This window comes from Gossypium hirsutum, chromosome A09 (genome assembly GCF_007990345.1).
Source record: "Gossypium hirsutum isolate 1008001.06 chromosome A09, Gossypium_hirsutum_v2.1, whole genome shotgun sequence".
NCBI classification, from domain to species: domain Eukaryota; kingdom Viridiplantae; phylum Streptophyta; class Magnoliopsida; order Malvales; family Malvaceae; genus Gossypium; species Gossypium hirsutum.
This window is the reverse complement of record NC_053432.1, coordinates 82,506,534-82,526,797: the sequence shown is the minus strand read 5'-3', so window position 1 is coordinate 82,526,797 and position 20,264 is coordinate 82,506,534. Positions and strand designations below refer to the sequence as shown.

General features: G+C 30.3%; 3 protein-coding genes and 1 non-coding gene across 9 annotated transcripts; 2 read left to right on the top strand and 2 right to left on the bottom strand.

Moving 5' to 3' along the window:
- Positions 1-2,449: 2,449 nt before the first annotated feature.
- LOC107928511 (CASP-like protein 1C1) lies at positions 2,450-4,008 on the bottom strand. The gene is made up of 3 exons (XM_016859758.2): positions 3,683-4,008; positions 3,449-3,551; positions 2,450-2,878 (listed from the first exon to the last, which is right to left on the bottom strand). The coding sequence occupies exons 1-3, from the start codon at positions 3,835-3,837 to the stop codon at positions 2,645-2,647; spliced, it is 492 nt and encodes a 163-aa protein (XP_016715247.1). The 5' UTR covers positions 3,838-4,008; the 3' UTR covers positions 2,450-2,644.
- Positions 4,009-7,195: 3,187 nt separating this feature from the next.
- Positions 7,196-9,371, top strand: LOC107928559 (FCS-Like Zinc finger 8). 5 transcript variants are annotated; one of them, XM_041077248.1, is made up of 3 exons: positions 7,222-7,933; positions 8,041-8,830; positions 8,930-9,371. In XM_041077248.1, exons 2-3 carry the CDS (start codon positions 8,097-8,099, stop codon positions 9,030-9,032), a joined length of 837 nt encoding a protein of 278 aa, XP_040933182.1. In that variant the 5' UTR covers positions 7,222-7,933; positions 8,041-8,096; the 3' UTR covers positions 9,033-9,371. The 5 variants fall into 5 exon arrangements, with proteins under 5 accessions (XP_016715303.1, XP_040933182.1, XP_016715304.1 ...); XM_016859815.2 differs by having other exon boundaries at positions 8,927-9,371; XM_016859816.2 differs by having other exon boundaries at positions 7,241-7,368; positions 8,927-9,371.
- Positions 9,372-9,952: 581 nt separating this feature from the next.
- On the bottom strand, positions 9,953-10,169 carry LOC121206958 (small nucleolar RNA U3). The gene has a single exon (XR_005902125.1). It is a non-coding gene; the product is annotated as a small nucleolar RNA U3 (small nucleolar RNA).
- A 762-nt stretch (positions 10,170-10,931) lies between these two features.
- Positions 10,932-15,999, top strand: LOC107928585 (folate-biopterin transporter 1, chloroplastic). 2 transcript variants are annotated; one of them, XM_016859837.2, is made up of 10 exons: positions 10,932-11,184; positions 11,260-11,492; positions 12,107-12,171; positions 12,275-12,437; positions 13,057-13,205; positions 13,298-13,552; positions 13,644-13,812; positions 14,357-14,449; positions 15,073-15,339; positions 15,599-15,999. In XM_016859837.2, the coding sequence occupies exons 1-10, from the start codon at positions 11,124-11,126 to the stop codon at positions 15,695-15,697; spliced, it is 1,554 nt and encodes a 517-aa protein (XP_016715326.2). In that variant the 5' UTR covers positions 10,932-11,123; the 3' UTR covers positions 15,698-15,999. The 2 variants fall into 2 exon arrangements, with proteins under 2 accessions (XP_016715326.2, XP_016715327.2); XM_016859838.2 differs by having other exon boundaries at positions 10,947-11,172.
- Positions 16,000-20,264: the final 4,265 nt, after the last annotated feature.

Sequence of the window (20,264 nt, the reverse complement as noted above, 5' to 3'; positions counted from 1 at the left end):
ACACATCAAAATCAATGGGAAGTGGTGCGAATTTTTTTTAAATAATTAATCACAATTTCAAAAGAAAAGGTTTGAACTCGGGCCAGGTCGGATCGGGATAAGATATACAATTAATTTTCGGGTTTAAGTTTAAGTGGATTAAAATTTTTAAGATCAAAATTAAGGTCAAGACATGACAGTAGAGTATTAAATCATTAGACTGTTAAAATCGTTGTTGTATGACCTTTGTTCGCATCACTTACAAAAAAAAAATTCACTTCCACTTCTCTTTTACAATTTCATTTTTTTCATGAAACAACTTTAAATGTTACGAATCTGTGAACCAAAATCTAAACATTTTTTTCTTCGATTTTTGACATTAATCGTCAGATCGACTTGAATCTTAAGTATGTTCTTCTACTCATTATTGAGTACTGATCTATCGAGCCGATCGTTGTATTGCCTCTTGGAAAATGTCTGTATAGTTCAGTGATTGAAATAAAAATTTTTAAATAGTTCAATAGCTATTTTGTAATTTTTTAAAGTTGAATGACTAAAATATAAATTTATTAGTATTTAATAATATTGTGTGTAATTTGCCGAAAGAATAAAAAAGTATAGGTAAGAAAATCAAATGAACTATGCACGATGTAAAGTTATAAAAAAATTAAATAGATAAAAAAAGAAATAATAGTGAAACGGTAAGACAATAATGTCGACATCATGTCATAGAAAATAATAAATAACCTAACCCTATATCGAGTTGGAGCAAGTGGGGAATGACTTCAATATTTTCTTCCATGATGTAACCTTGATCTTGATAACTTCATGACCATGCAATAAGGTTAAGGTTGAAAATGGGGTCCAAAAATATTTCCACTATTAGGCTATAATCTATATATATCAATTCAAACATAAATGTAATATTATTTCCTTGTTAATTCAATTATATTAAAGATAAAAGTTCGAACGTCGTTTATAGATTAAATAGATTATCAAAGGTGAATATAGAAAGGAGAAAACTTCTCAGTGAAATTTTTTTTAATCCTTATTAAATAAAAAAAATAATATATGATAGACTTATACTTTATCTCGCAAAATAAAAATATTTTTATTTAATTACTTTAAAATGATAAAAATATAAATTAATATAAAATTAAATTAAACTTTTACCTTATAAAAATTTATAATTTAATTTTTACCTCTTAAAAAATTTTAACTTTCATTGTGAAAATTATAAATAATTTAAAAGCTGTATTGAGATGTTGATGTGCTCCCAAAAGGATTTTTGAAGCAAAAACGGGTGATGGAAATCCTCTTGGGTGTATTAATGAATCAAGCTCTAATCCAATGGGACCTACATTGAGTTGTGGGGATACCCTCTAGGCTCTATCCATTATTTTGGTAATTAAGGCTTTGATAAGACTAAAGAGTAGACTTCACTTAACAACAAAATTTTAGTGCATTTATAGACTAAACAAATTTCTCAAACCTAGGTGAGTAGTTGAAGCCTAGCGAGTCTAGCAAGATAGCCCATTATTGTTGTACCGGTTAGGTTGGTTAAGATTAACAGAGGGAATTGATTAAATCGATTAAATCAAAATAATTGATTCTGATAGATTAAAAAATTAATTAATTACTCGTATAAATATCATTATCCAAAGTTATGAGCTATTAATAAGAGGTTATATATGTGGTTCTGGCAGATGAAAAAGGAAATATAAATAATGCAATGGGAATTTAGTTGAATTGTCATATAATTTAATTGAGAGCAAAGTTTCTTGAATGAAACCCAATTTATTGTTACTTTACATGCAAAAATGGAAAATGCGAAGGAAAGGTACTTTTCAGTCCAAATATGAAACCAAGAAAGAGGCGGTGGTGGTGAGTGGGTGACACAAGTTTAATATTCACTTGAAATTTAATCACTTTGTGGGTTAGTACCATTAGTGGACTCAGATGTCCTTTCAGATGTTTTAATTATATTGAGATTGTAAAAGTTGACATTTTTAGCTATTTTTTATTTTAATTTTATTTTGGATGTGTTTTTGTTTGAATTTATTTTGATTTAGATTTAGATATATTTTGATATTCAATTTATTATGTTTTGTGTTTAGTTAATTTTAATTTTATTTTTATTAAACATATATTATTTGTAATTTGTATTATTATTGTAGTTATAATTGTATACGTAATTATACTTGTAAGCCACTTAAAAAAACATTTTTGACTATTATTGATCTAAAAAGTTGTTTTTGGTTATGAAAAAAATATATACTTTTCAGCAATTAAGAAAATATATAAAAATCAAATTATAAAATAAAAAAATTCATATTTATATTTATTAACAAAATAAAATATTTATATCTTGTGATTAATTGATAGCTTCATTTATATCTCATTTGAATGAGCAAAACCCAAACCAAAAGAATTTGAGTTTTTTTTTTCAGCTATAAAAAAAGTGCAAATATTAAACCTCACAAAAGAGCCTTTATTGATATCTGATGTATAAACAAAGGAAAATTTGAAAATTCCAAGTAGACAAAAGATTAAAAACCCAAGAAAGGCATTGCATAATTATGCCCCAAAAGGATTATTGAAATGAAAATAATACTTAAAAAAATGAAACAAAAGCTCCATACTTTAGACCTCTATGGCTATGTAATTAAGACTTTTCAAGAAGAAGAGGGTTTAGAACAGTGTGAAGAGAGTAAAGGAAGAGCAACAGATAGAGAACTACACTGATGAACCCAACAATTAATGCTCCTTTAACTTGGTTGCAATACTTGGTGACTTGGTCACATATTGGTAGCCAACCTGCAATTGGGTTCCCTTTCTCCCCCACATAAGCAATCGCTAAGGCTGCTGATATGCTTGAGGTAAGCAAAATGGTGAAAACCTTGTAAAAGAAGGGGGAAAAACCATCACTCTATTAAAATAAAAGCTGAAAAGTTTGGTGTTAAAATGGTTTAAATTGAATAACTAGATTTTTGGAGGGGCCAAAGTTTCATGTTTAATTAAAGCTAAAAAAGGATTAAATTGAAATGTTTATACTTAAAAGGTATTAAAAATGATATTATACCATTTAGTCAAGGGCCCCATGGCTAAGTACATATCAATATCCTATCAATCAAATTGTTTTGTTAACCTAGCCATAAATTTGGGAGTTAAATATAACTTCAAACACATTTAAAACACATTGATCAAACTATAAATTTGTGTGTATTCATCGTATGGACAAATTTGATATGACATATTAAAAACAAAAATTATCCCCTTAAGTATTAGTGACATCATTTATTTTTCAATGCGTTATATTCAAATTATCCATACGAGAAGTACATGCATACTTTAAATATATTCCCTGTTAAATCTAAACAGGTATTTAACACCTAAATTAATTAAATGATTTGATTGATATAATATTGATAGTGCAAATAACTCTAAAAATTTGAAGGAAAAAAATTACCGCATCTAGTGCAACAACTAATCGCCAAAGAAGACTTTTGGATGGAAGAAACAACACCAAGAACCCATAGATGCTTACTATTGCATTTACAATAACAAAGTACCTGCAAATACAACAAGTTTTCAGTCACACACTAACATCAAAAGAATGGGGATGATTGCCCTTTGTGATTAAGTCCTTTGTAGGCACCCTACACCAGAAAGAAAATGAAGTTGGAAGCTTGAAATTACTCACTTAAAAGCTGGTGTATCCGAGTATTTAGCTTCAAACGAGAACACCAAAACAGTAGCTCTTTGACGGCTAGAAACCATTATAATAACAGCTGAAAGTGTGGTGCAAAAGGCTATGAACCTTAGCAGGAAAGTGAAGATCCTCTTGGTTTCAGCCATGGAAGTTGCAGAGAAGGTAGGAGAGGCAGATGAATGGAGGTGTGGACTTAATAGACATGTTTGAGGCTTTTGTAGTTTACTTTTTGTTAGTTGAAATCTCCAACTGTAACCCCTCCACCGCCCATTGCAAAAATTTTTCTACGTTGGCTGCTTCCATTGGATATTTGTAGTTAATGATTATTGTTGTCATATGTGCAATTCTTTGTTTAGGTTAGGTTACCAGTTTCTTACATAATATAGATATGTGTGTGTATATATACATGTTTTTTTTTTCTCCCTCTCTCTTTTTGAATATATACATGTTGTTTTCATTACAAAAGGCTCAGTTTGATGCTTTCTTTCCAACCAACAGTGTAGAAGATTTTTTAAAAATAGGGTTAATTGCAAGCAACACCCTCTATAGTTCAAATTCTTAATTAGGCTTCAAGCTTTAATTATTTTTATTAACTTCTTAAAGTGTTAATATCATTAAATTAGGTTATTTTGCTAGTATTAGAGCCGTAGACAAGGGGACAAGTAGTGGCCTGTCCCCCTAGTGATAAATCTCTCATTTAGTACCTTCAAATTTTGTTAAATTACAAGTTAGTGTAAATTACACTTTGGATCTAACGTATATAAGAAAAAAGAAGGCTAAATTACTCCCAATTTCACTAAATTATTAGTTTACGTTTTGATCACTTAACTTCAAAAAGTTACGAAATTGTCACCGAATTATTCAAAAGTTTTCATTTAAGTCAATGGGTTATTAATTTTTTTTAAAGTTTCGCTAGTAAACTATAACCAACGATTTGACTATCAGTAAGTTGGATATCCATCAACGAGTAGAAGAACATACCTTAAATTCAATTAGTTGAATTGTCAGTCAGTGTCAAAGATCGAAGAAGAAAGTTGTTTGGATTATGGTTTGTATATTCATAACGTTCAAAGTTGTTTTATGAAAAAAACTGAATTGTAAAAGAGAAGGGGAATGGGAGCTTTCAATTTGTTCAAGTGACTTAAATGAAAACTTTTGAATAATTTAATGACCAATTTACAGCTTTTTAAAGTTAAATGATAAAAACATAAACGTACTAATAGTTTAATGGCATTAAGTGTAGTTTACCTAAAAAATAATTATACAACTTTCATAGTGGGCATACGAATGTTTAAATTTTGAGTAGCATGTTTTACATATGCACCATATTAGATCTGAGTTGATCTCTAATGCCTAAGCTAATATTAGTGTGATAAAATGACCTAATTGAAATGATATTAATACTTTAAGGATTTACTTTGAATGCTTTAAAGTCTAAGGGCTAATTTACGATAAAACCAAGATTTGAGGATACTTGATTTAATTAATTTTTTCTCTAAAAAATAGGATACAATGATGTTGTCAGAAAAAATACAACCATACAAATTTTGTTTACCTAATATTGAATCATGCATATTTTGCTTAGTGATTTTATTAAAGGAGTGTGTTCGTGGTTCGAAATAATTTTTCAAGGGGTCCCTACAAGATTCTTCTCAACTGTGTCCCTGCTATTAAAATTCCATCAATAATTTTCACAAGGGTATTTTAGGAAATTAAATTAAAGTGTATAATCATAATAATCAGCCATAGGTGGGTCAGGAATTGAAATGGGAGTAACGAGGGGCCCACCTTGAGGCCCAATCGGGGCCCACGATCATGATTGTGATGATGCAGGTTTACATGGGGGTCCCACATATTTATACGTTATATTATACGAAGGGCCCCCCCACCTTTGACAGAGCGAACAACTTATACTGAACTTATTACATGAGCTTTCGAGTTACTGTAGATTCAATAAATTTACGTAAACATTTGCTTAAAAATAAATAAATAAATAAATACCTATTTGACAAAAACGAAAGCTCTAATGTTGAATGGACTTCAATATTTCCCAACTATTCTGGTTGATTTACGGTTATTGTTTTCGTAAACATAGTTGCTAAATAATTTCAACATGTTACATAAGGTAAATATTGTATAATTATTCGGTTTTTCATAATTTTTTCCATTCCTCTATATAAATAATTTAATATTGGTTCATAGTCAACAATATTTTTACCATCTAAAGTAATGATAAGACAAAGAACACCATGCATTGATGGGTGGTGAAGACCTATATTGACTATTATAAGGTATTTTTTTGTAGCTGATAGATTTATAAGTTTCTCCTCTATTCATTCTTATATGAAAAGTTGAAAACGAAAACAAGTACATCAAAAAATTTTATGCGTCTGTAAATGGAAAACCGCTCAACTTAATTCAATAACAAAATAAGCAAGAAATCAAAATACTGGATTCATCTCATATATCAAAGTATTTCAAAATAAAGACTTTAGCTTTTTATTTTCAATATTTGGAATTAATACATTAGATACATTAGATACATATAGATCATATTTTGTAAAATTTCTCCACTTTTTTTTTCTCAATCGGCCCCTCTCCTTTTATCCTTTCGTTTGTGCTCCTTAAGAACTAAAGAACTAAACAAGTGGATTTCTTTCTTATAACATAATGATAAACACAATGATAACATTTCTCTTTTTTTTGTCACTCATTTTTTATCAGCATAATATTTTTCTATTTTTTCTTTCAATTATTGCTGGACTCTAGACTATATATAGTTTAGATAACCCGCGAAAATTTTTGACATATTTGATTGCGATCTTGATATAGATAAGGCGCTCATTTGTCTTAAAATCTGAATAGAACAATTTTTATTATTTGAAGCGATTCTTTTGAGCAGTTATCAAAAGAGGGCAATTAAATTTAAGATTCACTCTTCGTAATTATATGCATGGGATTTGATATAAAATTAAAAAGTAAATAATTAAAATACATTATGGAATAAAAATTTAAAATACATTTTTTATCCTTATATGATAGGATTTAAAGTGTTTAAGTATTAAACAAAATTTTTTTAGACAATTAAACAAAAACTTTAATCATTATTTTAAATAAAATTTGATAAAAATTTAAGTTGCTAGCAAACTCCAAATGATAATTTGATGATTTGTACAGCGGATTAATATTCACTAACAAATAAAAAATATACTGTAGATCTAAATTGATTTGATAATCAATATAAGAGATAAAAAAATTTACTTTAATTTTTATTCATAAATTTATAATGTTTAAAATTATTTAATAAAAATAAAATTCAAACTTTAGAAGAGAAAAGAAAATCCAACATTCTATTAGTATAGACAATATAGACAACAACACTTTTAATATACATTCTATAATTTTTTTTAAGTTAAATAACTAAAATTTAAACTTCTTAACGACTGTATAATTTAGTGACTATGGTTAAGCTAAATGTATATAGATGAGCAGTCACGTCAGTCATCTTCTTTGAAAGCCATTGGTGGCGCTTTCCATATAAATGAGGCAAACCCCTCCATACGCCAACGATGAGACTAGCAATACAAATTTCCACTTCACTCCCCACTATACACACCATCAGCACTTGCAGATGATCAAAGCAGGCAGAGGAAGAAGAAGAAGCAGAAGAACACGAAGTAGTTTGCATCATTCATTTCTCATCTAAAACTTTAATCAGATTTTGATTAACATAGAAAAAAGCTCTCTCCTTTTTGTTTCTTCTTTTGTTCTCTCTCTCATACTTTCTATTCTCTTTTTTTTTTTCTGTCCTTTTCCTACATTTGCATGCTAATTTTTCAGCACTGATGATGGAGAAGCTGATTTTTTAGTGGGGTTTCAAAAATAAAAAAGAATACATAGAAAGAAGAGAACCCACTAGAAAAAAAAGAGAGGGCAAAAAAAAAAAAACTGATCACCACCCCACAACATTTCATAATTCACTAGTCTTTTTGTTTTCTTGTTGGGTTTTCTTTTAAATGGGTTTTCTTTGCCATTTTGGGGTTTTATGTTAAAGGTCTTTTTCTTTTCTTTTTTTCCCCTTTCCCTGGTTTTGTTGCTTAAAAATGGAGTCCACAGAGTTGTAACATAGGGACAAAGTGGTTTTCATTTTGCCTTTGGCTTTTATTTTTCTGGACTTTTTTTGTAAAGATGGTTGCTTTGGTTTCTTATTTTTGAAGCTTAAAACAGCAGCAGTTTCTGGGGGTAAAAGTTTTAATCTTTCCAGCTCTGTTAAAAAAATTTTTCTTCTTCATGTAATGTTATATTATTATTATTATTATTATTATTATTTGTTCTTCTATTGTTTACAGTTACAACAATAATACCAATCCCAAGAAGCAGCAAGTGAAGGTATAAGGTTTTAATAATGGCAGATTGTGATTCTACTCTTCAATCTCCCACGGATAAGGTGCAAAAGAAGCCCACTTCATTCCCTAAATTGCTTACTGGTTTTACTTTAAAAGCGTTTTCTGATAATACTGAGTCTATTATGAGTCCAAAATCTATACTTGATAGCAAGCCCTGTTCAGCTTTGAAAAACCCTTTTTGGTCTGAATCAAGTACTCCTAAAACCCCAGAACCTGAAGCCAAACACAAGCTTGATTCCAAAGGGATTGGTCTTGCCATTGTTGATTCTTTCAAAGATGATTACTTTGATCCCAACTTACCAAAACCTGTCCTTTTTGGTTCACAACTTAGGATCCAAATCCCATCTTTGCCTCATGTTTTTTCACCAGCAGAATCTCCAAGAACACCACCTGAGTTTAGTACCAAGACAAGAACATCTCAGTTGAGTTCATTTTCTTCTGTTCTGTCCCCTTCTTCAGTAAGGGAAACCTTGAATTCACCAAGGATCTTCATTGGGAATCTCCCAGCTTCTGAAATGGAACTCTCAGAAGATTACACCTGTGTCATATCTCATGGAAGTAATCCAAGAACCACCCATATCTTTGATGATTGCATTGTTGAAAGCTGTTGTGGGGTTGTTGGTTTCTCCTCTCCGAAGAGAAACTGGTCAAGTTACCAATCAGAAAATTTCCTTACCTACTGTTATGCTTGTAAAAAGAATCTTTCTCCAGGAAAAGACATTTACATGTACAGGTTAGTCTCAAAGCTGTCCTTCAATGGAACTGCTTGCTTCTTTTTGAATCTATATTTGATTAAATTTTGGTTCCATGTATGAAACTTGCTTCTCAGAAGTGAGAAAGCATTTTGCAGCAAAGAATGTAGGTACCAAGAGATGATGCTAGAAGAAAGCACCAACAAACTAGAATCTGATGACATCTTTGGGACTTATTCCTAACATTTGTTTCAAGTTCTCATCATCAGTCTTGCATAAAAGCCAGTCAAGGATCAAGTAGAACCAGCACAAATAACTTCTGCTTGTCAATCATCATGAGAGTTTTTAATTGCTTTTAGCTGTTTAAAATATGAAACTTTGGGTTTACTCTTTTGTATCTTCTTCAACAGGCTCTATGGTATTTGTAGAATTGATCTTTCTTTCTTTCTTTGCAAGTGATCTTTTGTGTTGTTCTTTTGTCAAATAGTCTTTGGTGGTGGTGGTAATTGTAAATGCCAATGATCATCATTCTGATTTGTGACTCTAAAAAAAAGCATATAATATTATACTATATTTGCTTTATTTTATGTATATATTAATCATCTTTCGATTAGGCACTAAGAACCAATTATTTCAACTGAAGTAGATTCTCTTCTTTCCTTATGTCAGCTTGGTTGCTTTAATGGAGAGTAGCTCTAATATATTATTTTTATATAGAAACCTGATGTTAAGACTTCAACCATTTTTAAAGGATCAAATAATTGAAATTACAGGCCCCACCTCACCACCCCACTTTCAGGTGGGTTAATCCAAGGGGTAACAAGATTGCCGATATGATTTTTAACATCTTTTAACATTATTTTAAAGTTGCTAGATGAAACTTTTTTATCAGATGAAATAATTTTCTACTCGTGTTAGTAGTGGTACGAAATAATGTATAGGGTGTGAGTAATATAGTAATGTCCTTTTTTCTTTAAGCTTTATCTTTGTAAAAAAAGTATTAGGTTTAATGGTTGGTGCATTATCTGAAAATCTGTACACAAATTAATACGATCTTAAGCGCTCTAATCTTTTATGTACACAAATCTCTTTGAACTTGTTTCACTGGGGCATGATATGATTTATGATTTTGTAATAAGCATGCAAAAAATGGAAAAAGGGGAAGTCCGTCAGACAACTGCGTAACCATCCCAGCAAGACAAGGCAAGCTGGGAACGATCATCTACGATGCAGGTGAGCCAACAAGGCATCACTAGACCAACAGTCACGCTCTGATCACACAGTCTCACTTCATCAACCAGACTAGAAATCCTGTCTCCTTTGAACTAAAGGATGCAGAGGTACGAGCCTATAGAACAGATCCTGTTCAAGTAAGGTCGTACCCCGTAAGGGCCTAGTTCTGGTTTAAATACCACTAGGCTTTGATATTTCCTTTTCAGTGTGGGATATTGTTGAGCTCCTGACAAAGACAATCTCAGTGTTTTGTCCCACACGGGCCTTCCATAATCTCAGGCCGCCATCCATTCAACACAGTCAAACATAACTATTCAGCCTGTTTATTTTATTTTATTTTATATATTATCCCAGCTATTAAAATAAATTGATTAGTGGAGTATATTCATGGCTCATTAGCCTGTTTCATGCTTTCTTCATAGTTTTCACCCTTACCTCTGAATATGTTTTCTTCACAGTTTTCATAGTATTTCGACAATTTACTTGGACCAAAAACAAATTAACTCAATAGATCTCAAATATAGATTAAAATAGGGATTAATTTATTTATTTTTTAAGTAAAATAAATAAAACACAATCTAATTTTTAATATAAATACCTCCAAAATACTTAAAAGAATTTAATTTTTTTTATTTTTTAGATTTAATTTGTTAATAATATTAATTTTTATTAATTCTATTAATGTAATATTTTAAAATAAAATATGACAACATTATTCTACATGACTTTAATAAAAGAAATTTAAAATTATTAATATTTAAAAGTATATTTTTAAATCTGAAAAATAGCTTAGGAGGAGTAAATCCCATTTTTAGAGGAAATGTGAAGTTGAAATCCATTCTAAGGACACTTTTGTAACTTTAGACACGACAATTCCACTAAACGTTCATGCTTAAATTAAAAAAGTTTAGCGAACTCCAATCTAATGGCTCAGCATTCTCTCTCCTCAATCTCAATATTGCCGTCGCAAAACCCCATTTTGCCCTCTCTCTTTTATCCTCCTCTCTATCACCGCCATCAAATCCGCCACCGTAAACCGATAGCTCTCGTTGCCGTCTTTCACCGCCTCTTAAACCGTCGTAAATCCGGAAAAGAAACAATATGTCCGGCGTCCTCCCGCTTTCCTCCAGAGAAGACGAGCCATTTATAGGTGCTAGAAATAGTAAGTTCTTTTCATTTCTTAAAAAAAAGGAACAAAAATTGAAGAATTTGAATTTAATTTACGTTTTCTTTGAAGGTGCTGGAAATGGAGACTCGTTAGCAATCGAGATGGAGCAAGAGACGAGTACTTCGACGAGTTCTGGCGGGAGTTCGAGGAAAAAGAACAGCAGATTGAAATGTTTCGGCGTCGATCTGTCGCCAGATAATGTGGCAGTTGCTATGGTGTACTTCGTTCAAGGCGTTTTAGGCCTTGCAAGGCTTGCTGTTAGCTTTTACTTGAAAGATGATTTGCATCTTGATCCTGCTGAAGTATGTTTCCTATTTTTCCCCCTTAACATTCAAGCTATTTTTATTGATAATTTGATAATTCAGCATTTATTTTAAGTTAGGCTTTATTTCGCGTACTTGGATGATAAAATTCGCCATTTTCTTATTTATGTGACATAGTTGTGGTTGAATCAGTATTACATTTTAGGTCAGTTGTTTACTCTAATCAATTATAGCAATTGATCTCTTCATTTTAATCAAGTATAAATTTTTTTTCGTTCTCTTTACTTTTGCTTTATATAAAACTTATAGATGTTAGCTTTATAGCTGCTTTTCAAGATGTATGTTGTTTTGGTTGTTCTTTTTTTTGGCTACTTGTAGTTTGTATATCGCATTTTTTCTTGCTAAAAATTGTTAAAAGTAAACCCAAATGATAGATGTAAAATCAGAATAATTAAAAATGAAAAATGGCTTAAAATTCAACACTGATTCTAATGCGATTGTTTTATCAAGTAAGTTCATACCTTTTTCCCCAAGGGAGTCACATATCTAAAAGCGGCTTAAGACAAGCATTTTAATGAGGTTGCATTGTATTTTATTGCACTTGTATATAATGATCTTCTAAAAGGACTGACAGGATTTATGTGGTTGACTAGACAGCTGTGGTAACCGGTTTTTCTGCACTACCATGGCTTGTTAAGCCACTTTATGGTTTTATTAGGTGGGACTCTGTTGATTACCTATTTCTATTTCTAATCATCTCTGCGAATTTTGCAGTAGTTGTTGTGTCTAGATTTGCTTTGAGCAATACTTTGTTTTTACAGTGATTCAATCCCACTGTTTGGTTATCGGAGAAGGTCATACTTGGTTCTATCAGGACTTCTTGGTGCTCTTTCATGGAGTTTGATGGCCACCTTTGTTGACAGCAAGTATGGTGCTGCATGCTGCATACTTCTTGGATCTTTTTCTGTTGCCTTCTCGGATGTTGTAAGTTTCTTCTGTCTTGAAGAATTTTCAAGTTGTTCACTTAAAGTTAACTATTTCTATCAAGAGTGGTTTAGGGTTCTATGATTTCTTATAGGTACACTTTTCGGGTGATGCTTGTTTTTTCCAATGATAATGTCTAATATGTAATCTAACATGGCTACATTTCTAATTCAAACTGTCTATACACCCAATCTTTTTAAGAGAATGTTGCATGGGCGACTGCCTATATTTGTTAATTTAATCATGAATTGATGTCAAGCAAAGGTTGTTTTGGAGAATAAAATAGTAAGTTAATCCATTTACAAGTTGTAAAGGAACTGAGAGCCTGAGACTTTGTGCATGCTTGGGCTCAAGTGTAAAGCATAAAAATTCTTCAAAGTCTTGTTCTAACACATTCATTAAACCAAAAAGAAGAAACTTCAGTAGATTTTGAATTTGTTGTGACTGATTGTTAGGGTGAGCCTTATTTTCTATTGGCAACTCGCACATGACTCCATGAGCGTGTTCATGCCTATACTAAAACCAGAAGCATTTTAAATGTTTGTCTGAAAAGGCAATTTATGCTATTCATATTCTAGTAATGTTTCTGAATTTATGCTAGAATTAATACACGGTGTAGGTTGTAGATTCCATGGTTGTGGAGAGGGCTCGTGGGGAGTCACAAAGCGTGTCGGGTTCTCTTCAGTCTCTATGCTGGGGATCTTCAGCTTTTGGTGGAATTGTGAGTTCCTATTTTAGTGGCTCTCTGGTGGATGCTTATGGTGTAAGGTAGTTAGGGTGATTTATGGATGACTGTATGATATATTTACAACGATAATAGAATTTTGGCTAATCATTCTATTACCAATTTAATGTCTCAGGTTTGTTTTTGGTGTCACTGCATTGTTACCACTGATAACATCTGCTGTTGCTGTTCTTGTAAAAGAACAGCGTGTGATTGGCCAAGCAAGGGGGCCAAATGTTCCTTTGGGAAATTCTAGCTTTCTTAAAAGCTCAAAAGAAAACATTATTCAGTTGTGGACTGCTGTCAGACAGCCCAACGTATTTCTTCCCACAGTTTTTATTTTCTTGTGGCAGGCAACACCACAGTCGGACTCTGCCATGTTTTTCTTTACGTATGTTATGTTACTTTGTTTGAATATTTTTGTCATCGCTTCATTTTTATGTCATTTTTGTGTCCCCAACAAAAAATTCTTTTGATTTCAGCACAAATAAACTTGGTTTCACCCCAGAATTTCTAGGACGTGTCAAACTTGTTACTTCAGTTGCATCGCTGGCTGGAGTTGGACTGTATAATGGATTTTTAAAAAATGTTCCTTTGCGGAAGATTTTTCTTGCCACAACAGTTACTGGTACAGTTCTTGGAATGACTCAGGTTTGTGTTTTGATTTACTTTTGCTTAAAGTTATTAGTCAAATTATATAGAAGGTCTTGTACTATATGTTTTTGGCAGACTTAGCCCCTCTATCATAATTTGATAATTTCTAGGCTTCTACTTTTCGAAATGTGTATTTTCAGTCCTAGGGTCAACTTTTTTTTCCATTAATTCCGTCAAGTGGCTTATTTTTTTTAAGCATGTGGTGATGTGGCATAGACCTTTTTCTACCTTTTTGTCCATTTTAAATGTGCAAAAAAATTATAATGCTAAGGTGTATAACAGTACAAGTCACGCTATCACATGTTCAAAAAAAAGTTATGTCAAACAATTTGACGAATTAACAAAAAAAGTTAGCTTGGGCTGAAAATTTACACTACAAGAAGTAGATAGATTAGAAGTTATCAAATTATAGTAGAGGGACCAAATATGCCAAAAACATATAATAAAGGAACTTTGTATAGAATTTGACCAAAGTTATTTAAGATCATTTGCATTGTGCTTATGGCATTATATATGCATATTTAATTTTGCGATTTCTTAGGTCTTTCTTGTCACGGGATTGAACCGACAGTTTGGAATAAGTGATGAGTGGTTTGCAATTGGGGATTCCTTGATTCTAACAGTCCTTAGTCAGGTTAGTGATGCTCTTTCTTCTTAAGCTTTTACTTTAATTGGTAATTAGAGTTTGGAACGATATCTACATATGGCAGCCTTTGTCTCCATATTCGAGAATTCTAGGCAGCCTTTTAAAATTTCCCATTTTACATAAAACCTACAATACAACATAGAAGGAACTTCAAATGTGTCAACAATTATTTGAAGACTTTAATGAACTACAAAATTTAAGAGTTTCTTTTATATTTCTTTGGAGGTCCTTCTCATCATTCTATTTTAGGCTTAGAATGTCTGTTATCTATTTTACATGCACCCGGGTTTGAGTGTTAGATATGGGTATGTCTTGACACAGGTATGATCAGATTCTTTCAAGTTTTTCTGTGTTGGAAGATCTTAGAAGGTCATTTTCTCATACACATATGTTGACACTGAGTACTTAAAGAAAAATGAAGAGTCGGATTAACATAGTCTATCATAGTTAGATAATTATGATGTCATGGCATTTCCCACTGCTTAATTAGCTTGGGGATTCGGAAAGGTTGTAGATGTTAAAATTTAAATACAAACATATTGGATTCCGCTTTGGATTAACTATATTCATTTAAATTCGGTCGCTGATTTTGTCTGCACCAATATTCACAGGCTTCTTTCATGCCTGTTCTCGTACTTGCTGCAAAACTATGTCCAGAAGGAATGGAAGCAACACTTTTTGCAACCCTGATGTCCATATCAAACGGAGGCAATGTCCTTGGTGGTCTGATAGGCGCTGCCTTGACTCAAATATTCGGTGTAACAAAGGATAAATTCGATAACCTAGCCGCCTTGATAATCCTCTGTAACCTCTCGTCACTGTTGCCTTTGCCACTACTTCACCTCCTTCCTCGAGATGATTCCGACACTGCTTCTAAGGTAAAAATGTAGATACTGAGATGAAATGCTAATTGAAAATTTAGCTGTTTCTATCCTTTTCCACGATGTTGAAGCCGTTCTTTTCATTAACTAGAGATCACACTGTAAAAACACATCAGTCATGGATCCGAACAATCCATGTATACATATTGTATTTTCGGTTATTATAATTTTTACGGATACAATCGTATATGCATGTTGTGTTGGTGATTTTATTGTGTTTTAATTTTGCTTTTTATCTGTTATCCAAAATTATCAGGTTTACACAGAATTAGAAGAAAGTGGGGAAGAGAACTGTAAATATCATGGAACGGTTACTACTACGAGTCCCAAACTTTCCTCGATTGAAATGACTTAACGACTTATGAAAGTTTGGTTTGCCTAAGTTCTCACTTTTTAACACTCTAATTTCTTATCTAATTTATTCAAGGAAGATATTATGTGTCAATTCGAGAAAAAAAATTGATAATAATAAATAAATATAAAAATAATAAAGTTATTAACAAATGATTAATTCACGGGAGTTGTCTAACTCTATCTTGGAATTTAATTTGTTTTACATAATGTAAACATAAAAATAATATAATATAAATATTCATGTTTGATATTCTTTGGCTGCATTAAAAGTTTACATGAATACGACCTCCAATTTAAATGTCATCTCATTTCTCATCAATTTAACCCTTTAGATCTGTATTTGTTTATGTACTCCTGCTTCAAGGCATTATAGATTCTTGAAAAAGCACACTGACTGGTTTGCTTCTGACTTACTTTTTCTTTTTTGTTTTTAGAAGTGGCAACAATTGTTTCGATTGAATTGTGTTATAAAGTAGAACAGAAAAGCAATAAAGCAATAAAGCAATAAAAGATCCAATCTTACCTCTATGAAGCTTTAAAGAATTAAATCACCAAACATTTTCTTAATACAATCAATAATTAAAGTCCCCTCCCCTTAAATATACTCACGTACACCCAACATACTGTGTGTCGGTAGCCTTTTATAGGCAGTATAAATGAACACTTCAACCGAAAACATAATCATATTATCAACTTGTATTTTAAATTTAAACAGTCCTTCGAATAAGTAGCTAATAAGCCACGTTTCATATCCTTTTCTTAGCTGATTAGGTAGCCTGTTATTTTAAGCCGAAAAATCCTTTCAATGTTGTTAAATCGAAAATTATTTTATAGACTATTCCATCACATTATTTATGATTTGTTTCCAATTATTTAATAACATTTTAGAAAAAAAATTTATGTCATTGACATAATTTTTATCTCGAACCCTGAACTCAAGGTTTAGGATTCAAGGTTTAGGTTATAGTTTAAGGTTTGAGTTTGGGGTTTTTAAAGTTTAGAGTTTGAGTTTAATGTTCATGATTTGAGGTTTAGAGTTTGGATTCGGAGGGTCAAGGTTTAGGTCTCAAGATCAAAAAAAATTATTAAAATTATGTGTCAATTATACGAAAAAAATTACTAAAATATTATTAAATAAATGAAAAGAGATCATAATCAATATAGTATGAATAATCCATAAAATAATTTCTCCTCTAAAATAGCCTTCTTGAACATTATACAAGTTTATCTACTTCCCCTTTTACAATAAAATCACAAAACTACTTAAAACATGAATACAAGTCCAAATCATCAATTTATAAAAGCGTTACATTGATTGAAACTCATATTATCACTGAATTTGACGGAAACTATGTTTGACGCTATTTGTGTCACAACTCGTATTGCAATGCTGAGTTAGGCAGTCTATATTCCAACATTTTCTATTAGAAATTTTATGGTATTGTTGGATGCTTCTGGTGGGGTCACGACCTTGATGATCGAAACTACACCTCAAAAACTAGTAGTATCTATGTTCATCCGGGAAGTCTTAGCATTAAACAAACTCTATTCGGGTAACAAGCTTCAACACTATTGAAATGACGTCGTTTTTTTTTTTTAAGTTTGAACGTATTTGGGAGGTCCCTCTATTAAGAGGTTTGGTCAAATTGGTCCTCCTATTATTAAATGGATTAGTTTAGTCTTTCTGTTATTAAAAATGATCTAATAAAGTTAAATTAAAATAGAGTTAGCATTTACTGTTTAATAGAGTTAATGTTTTTAAAGTTTTTATGATTCCGTAAATAAAATATTTTATTTGAAATTGAAAAAAATAATTTTCAAGACATTTTTTATGTAATAAATGTTAAATTAGTTACAAGTTGAATTTATTTTATTTTTTTAATAATATAAAGATTAAATTGATCTATTTAAAATAAAGGGACTAATTTAATTCAATCCCTATAATATAGGACCTCCCAAATACTTTAACCCATTAAAAATTCTTTGTTTTAACAACCCTTTAAAAAATCTTAAATAACTACCCATTTCCAAAAAGAAAATCACTTGTAATTTTGGTCACACGTGTATAATAATTATTTTTCATTTCGACAACCTGCTTTTTATATTTTTAAGATTTTATTTTTCAAAATATTATTATTTTCAACAATAATTATTATTTAAAATTTTGAACCGATCATTATCGGGTCAGTTCATTCGGTTCAGGAAAAACGGTTTAATCATTTTAATTTTGAAAAACTAAAATCGAATTAACCGAATTAATCTATTTTAAAATATCTATTATTTTAATATTTAAAACATTTAAATTCAACCAATATTCAAATATATTATTCAAGCTCAAACTTTAAATAAACTCAATACGCTCAAATATATTATTTTAAATCCAAACCTAACTAAAAATTAAACTCAATACCGAAAAAACATGGTAATGTCGGTTAAATCAATTTACATACTGGATCAATTGATAAAAGTCAGTTTGATTTATTCGATTTTATTCATAAAGCCAATCGATGTCAATTTAAAAAATAAATAAAATCGATTAAGTTAATTTTTAAATTTTTTTGAATCGAACCAATAAATTGCCTACCTTTATAATAGTAAAAATGGTATAAAAAATAACTTAAAAGTGGTAGGTATTATGAATGTTGAAATTATGATTATTAACAATTATGATAACAATGATAATAAAGCATGGGAGAGTCAAAATGATGATTAATAATTTTAAGTCATGATCAAGCAATAAGCACATCAACTTATTTGTTGAAAGATTTTGATTAATCAGGCAGCAAAATATTGGTTAAAGAAATCCAAGGGTAACAACTACATGTTAATTAGCTGGCCAATTAGAGCTAATATAAATAATTAGTAGAAGTTGGAGATAAAACAAAACCTTGAAATCAACTGCAAGAGAAAATGCATGTGATGTACATGTGATGAGCATTTAATTTTTATTTTTTTTATAAATAATTATTCAATTGTTTTTAAACAAATTCCAACCTCATCCACTAAATGTATGGACCTTCTAATATCAAATTTGAGAGTTTCGCTTTTTATACATCACTAATACAGTGGATCATTTGAGGCTCTTAATAATAGTTTCTCGGTTGACAAGTGTTCATCATCAGATTGGATTGATGATGGCAAGGTTAGGATGCAATATTTTACGGTTTAATCAATGTAATATATCTTTAGTTTGTTTCTGACATCTTTCGATGTTGCAGATACTATCAGTTTACCTTTTCCCTCTATTGCAAAACAATAGCATTTGTGTATCGATTTGTAGTGCCTTATTTACCGTTTGTAGTTTGTAGTTTGTAGTTTGTACTATGTATTATGTCTTTAGATTCTTATTATTCATAGTTCCAGATTTCTATTTAAGACAACATATCTTTTAAAAAAAAGCTGTCTTTAATTAAAACATATAAAAAAGAATTTATATAATGACGTAACATTTTGAAAAAAGAAAAGAAGATAAATCTCAAAATATAAATAACTTTAATTTGGTGTAATTATATAAGTGAAACTTTAATTGTGGTTCAAATGTATACTTAAAATTTTAATTTTGATTTAATCATATAAATTTAAATAAATAAATAAATCAATTTATTTTTATATTAGATAAATATAATTATTTGCCTATACAATATATAATGCTATATCAATAATTATGTTAATAATTTACAAAAATTAAATTAAATTAAATTCTATCAAAATTTATATATACAGATACACATTAAACCATAATTAATAACATCATAAAACGAATTATTTTTCACAAACACAAAGCAAATACATGGTGATAAAGTCTAACACGATTAATAAAAGAAGATACAATTTCTTGGTTCATGATATTTCATTATCGTTCCTCATTTAATTATACAATATTTGAGAACTTGAAATGTAATAAGCTTTCAATTAGAACACGAAATTGTATGTGTTCCTCAAAATTATAAATGCCATGCCAACTTTATTAATGTATAGTTGGGTTATGCCTAAAAAAGGCAAAAAAATTAAAGCTTCATAACATTTGTTTGGACATATATATATATATAGTTAATAGGTCTAGTAATTTCTATATGTACATTTTGTTATATTTTAATCGTGTTTAAATTATTTTATATTTATATAATTTTAAATAAGTATCATGATTTTTTAGTTTTTTAATTTTATAAAAAAAATTATTTTAATCTTTTATTTAATTTTTTGTTTTCTAATCATTTTATTATAAATTCTGGTCATATTTATTCTTTCATTTAATAGAAAAATAATGCATTTCAACATACTAAAATTTATATTTTTTTACGTTAATAATAATATTCATATCCAACTATTTTAATCTATACAAATATACTGATTTTTTCTCGATTTTTTTTCGTCCTATTAGTAATGGTCCCACGGTTCATTTATTGGGAATAGCATGGCGGCCATTGGAATTTGCTGGACATGTTAGGGCAGCTATATAGTTTACACTGCCTTAGCAACTCCACGTGCTTGGCCATGTCTTGTCCGGAGACTAATAAATAATATAGACCCGAATTTAAATTATAGTTATATATATATATATTTACGAT